The following is a 9,066-nucleotide window of genomic DNA, read 5'->3' on the forward strand; positions in this document are numbered from 1 at the left end:
CAAGATTACTTTTAAATTGATATAAGACACATGTATGTTTGAGGAATTTCAATTATGAGATTTCTGTTGTTTGAATTTGGCGCCCTGCACTTTCACTGGCTGTTGTCATATCGATCCCGGTAGCGGGATGCAGCCATAAGAAGTTATTAACCTACCGATTGCCTGCACCTTGAACTAATAAACTCTGAGACTCATACTTTCCACCTCCTGTGTCTACATCTGGGTCTTAGCCTGAGCCGTGATAGTTATGGGGTAATGTGTGTAGATTGATGAGGGAATTAAAAATATATATATATATTTTAGAACAAGGCTGTAACGTAACAAAATGTGGAAAAAGTCAAGGGGTCTGAATACTTTCAGATGGCACTGGAGAACCTAAAAGGGTTATTTGGCGTTCCCCATAGGAGAATCCTTTGAAGAACTAGTTTTGGTTCCAGGTAAAACCATTTGGGTTCCAGGTAGAATCATTTTCGGTACCATGAAGAACCCTTTCCAAAGAGGGTTCTACATGGAACCCAAAAGGGTTCTACCTGGATCAGAAAAAGGTTCTCCTATGGGAACATCTGAAGAACCCTTTTGGAACTCTTTTTCTAAGATTGCAGTGACTCAGTCATATTGTTGTTGCATTGTGCTTTGCTGTGGAGGTCATTCAGAGGTGGAGGTCCTTCTTACCTGCAGAGTAGAGGCTGCTGAGTCGCTGGTCTCTGTCAGGCCCGTGCTCCTTGGTAAACTGGACACAATGTATCTGGAGCCCGCCTTTGGCACAGGCTGTCTGACTACCAGCTTTCCTTTCCTGGTCTCTGCTAGAAACAGACTGTACCAGTAGGCATCGTTGGAGACCAGGGTGGAATCTGCGATGGTCGAGTTCCTCTCGCTGATCACGCTGTTCCTACTGGGAGGAGCCGCTTTGCTGGGCATCGGTTTCTGACACTTCAGCACACAGGTGACCAATATGGTGATCAGTAACAGAAAGGACACCGAGCCCAAGCCGATCACCAAATACAGGTTTAAGTCTGAAAATATGTCATATCCTAGAGGCACTTCAGTCATGTCAGAGTAGGCTTTAACAGCAGTCTCCACTGTTGACAGCTTGATGGTAACTGTAGCTGACAGAGCAGGTTCCCCGTTGTCCTTGGCGATGACAACCAGCCGTTGATGACGCGGATCTCTGTAACTGAACATTCTCATGGTCCGGATATCTCCATTGTATTGGTCCAGACTGAATAAGGTGGCGTCAGTAACCTGTAGAAACTGGTATGTAATCCGAGAGTTCTGGACCGAGTCCGTGTCTATGGCTATCACCTTGGAGACCAGGGATCCTTTATCGGTGGATCTGGGAATCTTTTCCTCCACCAAGGAGCCGTGCACGCGCCACGGAGAGACTATGACCGGGGTGTTGTCGTTCTGATCAACAATAATGATGTGGACAGTCACATTACTGCTGAGAGGAGGAACACCAGAGTCTCTGGCCTCAATGTGGAAAAGGAACTCCTTCTCTATCTCATAGTCAAACGTCTTCAGTGCGTAAAGATTACCGTTCTCCGGATTGATGGAAAACAGCATGGAAATGGAGGTGTTCACTATCTCCTTTTCTATGATGAAATAAACTAGATACTGGTTTTCATGGAGGTCTGGATCAAACGCAGTGAGGGAACTTAGCAAGGCCCCAGGCGCGTTATTCTCCATAACGGGTATAGTGTAGAACGACTGGGGGAAAAGTGGAACGTTGTCGTTAACGTCTAGTAGTTCTAAAGTCATTGTTTCATTGTCAGATAGCGGAGGGGAACCCCTGTCTGTTACGGTAAAAGTTATGTCATATTCTGGGACCTTCTCACGGTCTAGAGGTTCTGATACTACTAACTCATAATAGTTATCGGAAGACTCTCTTAGTGCAAAAGGTAATTCATCCGCAATATGGATATCGACAATCCCATTTTCACCTGAATCTTTATCGCTGACACTGACAACTGCTATCACCGTGTCTACTGCTATATCCTCCTTTATAGGACTTTGATATGATTTGATTGATATTTCAGGGTGATTGTCATTCATATCCGTCACTAGAATAGTTATTTTACACTGACCTGACAAAGAGTTGGTCCCCTTATCAGTTGCTATGACTTCCATATCATAAATCCTGAAGTCTTCATAATTTATCATTTCTTTCACCGTTATTTCTCCGTTATTAGAATTCAAACTGAAAGTGGCTTGAGTTTTCTCTGATGTATAGAGGCTATATGAATATATTATTTCCGAATTGGTACCCTCATCTAAGTCAGTTGCATTCAGTGTAACCACAAGGCTTCCAATTGGAAAGTTTTCCATCACATTGATGGTGTAGCTTTCTTTATCAAATTGAGGGGCGTTGTCATTCGTATCTAGAACGCGAACAATGATGTTGGCTGTGCCTGTGCGTGAGGGGACTCCGCCGTCTACAGCGGTGAGTATTAGATTATGAACCTCCTGCTTCTCTCGGTCTAAAGCCTTTTTCAGAATCAAATCAGCAAACTTTGACCCGTCTCGTCCGGCCTGAATTTCTATATTAAAATGATGACTTTCTCTTAGATGGTAGGTTTTCACAGAATTAGTGCCGACGTCAAGATCCACGGCATTGTTCAAAGATAAGCGTTCTCCTATTGCAGTCGACTCGGATATATCCAAATGCATTTCGTCTCTTCGAAAATAAGGTGAATTGTCGTTGATATCCATGATTTCTAGCTCAATATTAAACATTCGTAATGGGTTTTCAATTGTAGCGTCCAGTTTAAGAAAGCAATTGGTTTTAGAGCTGCAAAGATGTTCTCTGTCCATTTTCTGTAAAATGTAAAGCTCTCCGGTATCTTTGTTAACCTCCAGATATTTTTTATTGGCGACAACATCCAATCGCATCTTGCGCCTATTCAATGTTTTCACATCCAGTCCCAAATCAGTAGCTAAATTGGCAACAACGGAGCCTTCCTCCATTTCCTCTGGAATAGAATAATGGGTTACGGCAGACGACGTGTTCATGGTGGTAGAGAGAAGAAGAAAGACCGATACGTACCTTCTCCACCGTTGAACGAGGCAATGCGACTCCATCGTTTGATTGTTGTTATCCGTGGGTAATGCAATACAAAAATCGGGACCTTCTGATGATGGTTTGAGAAGCCAAACGAGTCGACAAGTGTACCGATATGTATTTTAGATAATCGTTTTACAGCGATGGATTCAGCACCAGGGAGATGTCCACATACATTGCTTTGCTTTCTTCGCTGTGACGAACTGTCATGGTGACTGTTACTTCACAGAACAGTGCCTTTTATTGGTGAGCAGCGACACTTTGCGCATTTTACCAGCATTCGCACATGCGAATTAAAACCTTGCAGGCAAGTTTTAATTGCCTAAAATAGGTAGAATAGAAGAGAGAGTAGGCCTGTGCGCAGTTTTTTTCTTCGGTTATCATACTTGTTCACAACTACCCCAATATTATATGCATCAATGTCTCACCATGCCTTCACTTTGTGCCCTGGTTTTACACGAAGAGATCCAGCACATTATTGTCAAAGCGATTGACTATAAGTAATTTGGTTAAAACAGATGGAGATTGCTTTCTTACCTGCAGAGTAGAGGCTGCTGAGTCGCTGGTCTCTGTCAGGCCCGTGCTCCTTGGTAAACTGGACACAATGTATCTGGAGCCCGCCTTTGGCACAGGCTGTCTGACTACCAGCTTTCCTTTCCTGGTCTCTGCTAGAAACAGACTGTACCAGTAGGCATCGTTGGAGACCAGGGTGGAATCTGCGATGGTCGAGTTCCTCTCGCTGATCACGCTGTTCCTACTGGGAGGAGCCGCTTTGCTGGGCATCGGTTTCTGACACTTCAGCACACAGGTGACCAATATGGTGATCAGTAACAGAAAGGACACCGAGCCCAAGCCGATCACCAAATACAGGTTTAAGTCTGAAAATATGTCATATTCTAGAGGCACTTCAGTCATGTCAGAGTAGGCTTTAACAACAGTCTCCACTGTTGACAGCTTGATGGTAACTGTAGCTGACAGAGCAGGTTCCCCGTTGTCCTTGGCGATGACAACCAGCCGTTGATGACGCGGATCTCTGTAACTGAACATTCTCATGGTCCGGATATCTCCATTGTATTGGTCCAGACTGAATAAGGTGGCGTCAGTAACCTGTAGAAACTGGTATGTAATCCGAGAGTTCTGGACCGAGTCCGTGTCTATGGCTATCACCTTAGAGACCAGGGATCCTTTATCGGTGGATCTGGGAATCTTTTCCTCCACCAAGGAGCCGTGCACGCGCCACGGAGAGACTATGACCGGGGTGTTGTCGTTCTGATCAACAATAATGATGTGGACAGTCACGTTACTGCTGAGAGGAGGAACACCAGAGTCTCTGGCCTCAATGTGGAAAATAAACTCCTTCTCTATCTCATAGTCAAACGTCTTCAGTGCGTAAAGATTACCGTTCTCCGGATTGATGGAAAACAGCATGGAAATGGAGGTGTTCACTATCTCCTTTTCTATGATGAAATAAACTAGATACTGGTTTTCATGGAGGTCTGGATCAAACGCAGTGAGGGAACTTAGCAAGGCCCCAGGCGCGTTATTCTCCATAACGGGTATAGTGTAGAACGACTGGGGGAACTGTGGAACGTTGTCGTTAACGTCTAGTAGTTCTAAAGTCATCGTTTCGTTGTCAGATAGCGGAGGGGAACCCCTGTCTGTTACGGTAAAAGTTATGTCATATTCTGGGACCTTCTCACGGTCTAGAGGTTCTGATACTACTAACTCATAATAGTTACCAGAAGACTCTCTTAGTGCAAAAGGTAATTCATCAGGAATACGAATATCTACAATCCCATTTTCACCTGAATCTTTATCGCTGACACTGACAACTGCTATCACCGTGTCTACTGCTATATCCTCCTTTATAGGACTTTGAAATGATTTGATTGACATTTCTGGATGATTATCATTCATATCTGTCACTAAAATAGTTAATTTACACTGACCTGACAAAGAGTTGGCCCCCTTATCTGTTGCAATGACTTCCATGTCATAGATCCTAAAGTCTTCATAATTGATCATTTCCTTTACAGTTATCTCACCGCTATCAGGATTTAATTTGAACGTGCCCTGTGTCTTTTCTGTTGTATAAAGACTGTATGAGTATATTACTTCTGCATTTGACCCTTCGTCTAAGTCTGTTGCGTTTAACTTCACTACAAGATTTCCGATTGGGGAGTTCTCCGGTACGTTTATACGAAAGCTTTCCTTTTCAAAATAAGGGGCGTTGTCATTTGTATCTAACACATGAACAATGATGCTGGCTGTACCCGAGCGCGTGGGTACCCCGCTGTCTACAGCCGTGAGTATTAGATTTTGAAACGCCTGCTTCTCTCGGTCTAAAGCCGTTTTCAGAATCAAATCAGCAAACTTCGATCCGTCTCTTCCAGTCTGAATTTCAATACCAAAATGGTGGCTTTCGCTAAGATGATAGGTTTTCACCGAGTTTGCACCAATATCAGGGTCAACCGCATTGCTTAAAGAAAATCGCTCACCTAACGGTGTAGACTCGGATATATCTAAATGTATTGTATCTCTTCGAAATTGTGGCGCATTATCATTGATATCCATTATTTCTAACTCTATGTTAAATATCCTCAGTGGGTTCTCAAGGACAACTTCCATTTTTAAATAACAAGTAGCTGTCTTAATGTTGCAAAGCAGTTCCCTGTCTATCTTCTCAGCGATATACATTTCTCCTGTGTCCTTATTAACGTCCACATATTTCTTATTAGCTATGGTATCTAACCGCATCTTGCGGTTGCTTAAGGTTTTCATATCTAGTCCCAAATCAGTGGCTAGATTAGCAACAATAGAGCCTTCCTCCATTTCCTCGGGAATAGAATAATGGGTAACGGCAGATGCCATGTTCAGGACTGCAGAGAAAAGCAGAAAGACCGAGACGTACCTCCTCGAGGGCTGAATGATCCGATGTACATCCATTGTTTCAAATGATTGCTTATCATGCGCAAAGCAAAATTGAAAACGTGAGGATTGTGATAATATGTAAATAGTCAACCGTTTGGGAGTAGAAGTGAGACGTGTTTAAGATAATCCTTTGTCAAAGCGATGGTTTCAGAACCAGGGAGCTGTCCAGATAAAGGACCTTGCTTTCTTCCTTGTTACAAACTGTCATTGCGACTTTACATCACAAGAGGTGTGTTTTATTGGTGAGCAGCGACACTTTGTGCATTTACCAGCATTCACATATCTACATGAAAACGGTACACTTGTTGTGGTCTATGAATGGTGTATAATGAGAAAGAAAAGTTTACGTCGTTATTTTTAATAAATAGTTTTTAAAGGGCATGGGAATATGTATATATATATAATATATATATATATATATATTGTCCATTTCGCTACGTTTGTCAAATCTAATGTTGTCATCATTTTTATAAACATTGCATGGCATTGTATAGTTTAAACGTTCGGTAGAGGGAGTAAAGGTTTATCAGTTTGTTGTTTTGGTCATTCTTGTTGTTCACTGCTACCCCTTATCAGATTTTAATTTTGTACCAAATTACGCCCTAAATGATGGCTTTTACGCAGCATGATTATCAAAAAAAGGCTGTAGGTAATTTGGTTAAAACAGATGGAGATTGCTTTCTTACCTGCAGAGTAGAGGCTGCTGAGTCGCTGGTCTCTGTCAGGCCCGTGCTCCTTGGTAAACTGGACACAATGTATCTGGAGCCCGCCTTTGGCACAGGCTGTCTGACTACCAGCTTTCCTTTCCTGGTCTCTGCTAGAAACAGACTGTACCAGTAGGCATCGTTGGAGACCAGGGTGGAATCTGCGATGGTCGAGTTCCTCTCGCTGATCACGCTGTTCCTACTGGGAGGAGCCGCTTTGCTGGGCATCGGTTTCTGACACTTCAGCACACAGGTGACCAATATGGTGATCAGTAACAGAAAGGACACCGAGCCCAAGCCGATCACCAAATACAGGTTTAAGTCTGAAAATATGTCATATTCTAGAGGCACTTCAGTCATGTCAGAGTAGGCTTTAACAGCAGTCTCCACTGTTGACAGCTTGATGGTAACTGTAGCTGAGAGAGCAGGTTCCCCGTTGTCCTTGGCGATGACAACCAGCCGTTGATGACGCGGATCTCTGTAACTGAACATTCTCATGGTCCGGATATCTCCATTGTATTGGTCCAGACTGAATAAGGTGGCGTCAGTAACCTGTAGAAACTGGTATGTAATCCGAGAGTTCTGGACCGAGTCCGTGTCTATGGCTATCACCTTGGAGACCAGGGATCCTTTATCGGTGGATCTGGGAATCTTTTCCTCCACCACGGAGCCGTGCACGCGCCACGGAGAGACTATGACCGGGGTGTTGTCGTTCTGATCAACAATAATGATGTGGACAGTCACATTACTGCTGAGAGGAGGAACACCAGAGTCTCTGGCCTCAATGTGGAAAATAAACTCCTTCTCTATCTCATAGTCAAACGTCTTCAGTGCGTAAAGATTACCGTTCTCCGGATTGATGGAAAACAGCATGGAAACGGAGGTGTTCACTATCTCCTTTTCTATGATGAAATAAACTAGATACTGGTTTTCATGGAGGTCTGGATCAAACGCAGTGAGGGAACTTAGCAAGGCCCCAGGCGCGTTATTCTCCATAACGGGTATAGTATTGAACGACTGGGGGAAGAGTGGCGCGTTATCATTGACGTCCAACAGATGTAAAGTTATCGTTTCATTATCAGACAAGGAGGGCCTTCCTCCGTCCGTCACAACGAGCGTGATATCATATTCTGGAACTTTCTCACGATCTAATGTTTCCGAGACAATGAGCTCGTAAAGGAAGTCAGACGACTTGTTCAAAACAAATGGCACCTGTTGGTTTATAGATAGGTTCACTTTGCCATTGTCACCTGTGTCCCTGTCGCTTATACCTACGATTGCTATGACTGCCCCAACTGGAATGTTCTCATTAACTGTACTCTTATACGATTTAACGGCTATCTCTGGATAGTTGTCGTTTGTATCTGTAACGTCAACTACAATTTTACATTGACCCAATAGGGGATGCTGTCCTTTGTCCTTAACCTCAACATGCATCTCGTAAAACTTCATATCTTCATAATCAATAGTTCCTTTCACTGTTATCTCTCCTGTGTTTGGATTCAGTGCAAATACGTATTGTGTTTTCTCTGACGTGTAAAGTGTGAATGAATATGTGATGTCTGCATTTGGCCCTTCATCTAAATCTGTGGCGTTTAGCTTCATTACTAGCGTTCCAATCGCGGAGTTTTCTGTCACATTAACGGTATAAACCGAACGGTCGAATCGAGGGGCGTTATCGTTTGTATCCAGCACTCTAACAACGATATTAGCTGTACCAGATTGCGATGGGACCCCGCCATCTACAGCCGTGAGTATTAAGTTATGAACGGCGTTCTCCTCCCGGTCTAAAGCCTTTGTCAAGACCAAGTCAACATATTTAGTACCATCACTCCCAGTCTGGATTTCTATGGTAAAATGCTGGCTAGCACTGAGCTGGTAGGTTTTGACTGTATTTATACCAACATCCGGGTCCACTGCATTAGGAAGGGAGAATCTCTCTCCTGGTGTAGCTGATTCTGAAACATCAAGCTCTATTCTGTCCCTACGAAAATGAGGTGCGTTATCATTAATATCTGTTATTCCCAATTCTATGTTAAATATGCGTAAAGGGCTTTCAATGATAACGTCCAATTTTAAAAAACAGTCGGTAGTCTTAGTGGTACAAAGATACTCCCTGTCTATTTTCTCTACAATATACAGCTCACCTGTCTTTTTGTTGACGTCCAAAAACTTCTTGCTATGGAAAATATCAAGTTTTACCTCGCGATGAGCCAGACCTGCAAGTTCCAGTCCCAAATCTGCGGCTAAATTGGCCACTACAGAACCTCTCTCCATCTCTTCGGGTATGGAATACCGCGTCACAGACAAAGCGCTGCCCCATAACGCACAGAACACAAAGACAGCCGAGAAAAGCCTTCTCTCCCGATACAT

General features: G+C 43.5%; 3 protein-coding genes across 3 annotated transcripts; all 3 read right to left on the bottom strand.

Annotated features, from left to right (window-relative positions):
- Nucleotides 1-645: 645 nt before the first annotated feature.
- Nucleotides 646-3,078, bottom strand: LOC120061949 (protocadherin beta-16-like). Its single transcript, XM_039011735.1, has one exon. The coding sequence runs from the start codon at nucleotides 3,076-3,078 to the stop codon at nucleotides 646-648; it is 2,433 nt and encodes an 810-aa protein (XP_038867663.1).
- A 415-nt stretch (nucleotides 3,079-3,493) lies between these two features.
- Nucleotides 3,494-6,004, bottom strand: LOC120061950 (protocadherin alpha-C2-like). Its single transcript, XM_039011736.1, has 2 exons — nucleotides 3,596-6,004; nucleotides 3,494-3,505 (listed from the first exon to the last, which is right to left on the bottom strand). The coding sequence occupies exons 1-2, from the start codon at nucleotides 6,002-6,004 to the stop codon at nucleotides 3,494-3,496; spliced, it is 2,421 nt and encodes an 806-aa protein (XP_038867664.1).
- A 189-nt stretch (nucleotides 6,005-6,193) lies between these two features.
- LOC120061951 (protocadherin alpha-C2-like) lies at nucleotides 6,194-9,066 on the bottom strand. Its single transcript, XM_039011737.1, has 2 exons — nucleotides 6,676-9,066; nucleotides 6,194-6,202 (listed from the first exon to the last, which is right to left on the bottom strand). The coding sequence occupies exons 1-2, from the start codon at nucleotides 9,064-9,066 to the stop codon at nucleotides 6,194-6,196; spliced, it is 2,400 nt and encodes a 799-aa protein (XP_038867665.1).

The sequence above is a fragment of the Salvelinus namaycush genome, chromosome 17, assembly GCF_016432855.1.
Source record: "Salvelinus namaycush isolate Seneca chromosome 17, SaNama_1.0, whole genome shotgun sequence".
NCBI classification, from domain to species: Eukaryota; Metazoa; Chordata; class Actinopteri; order Salmoniformes; family Salmonidae; genus Salvelinus; species Salvelinus namaycush.

Coding starts and splice junctions, on each gene's coding strand:
- LOC120061950 (XM_039011736.1), bottom strand. CDS start 6,004: ATGGATGTACATCGGATCATTCAGCCCTCGAGGAGGTACGTCTCGGTC.
- LOC120061951 (XM_039011737.1), bottom strand. CDS start 9,066: ATGTATCGGGAGAGAAGGCTTTTCTCGGCTGTCTTTGTGTTCTGTGCG.
- LOC120061949 (XM_039011735.1), bottom strand. CDS start 3,078: ATGGAGTCGCATTGCCTCGTTCAACGGTGGAGAAGGTACGTATCGGTC.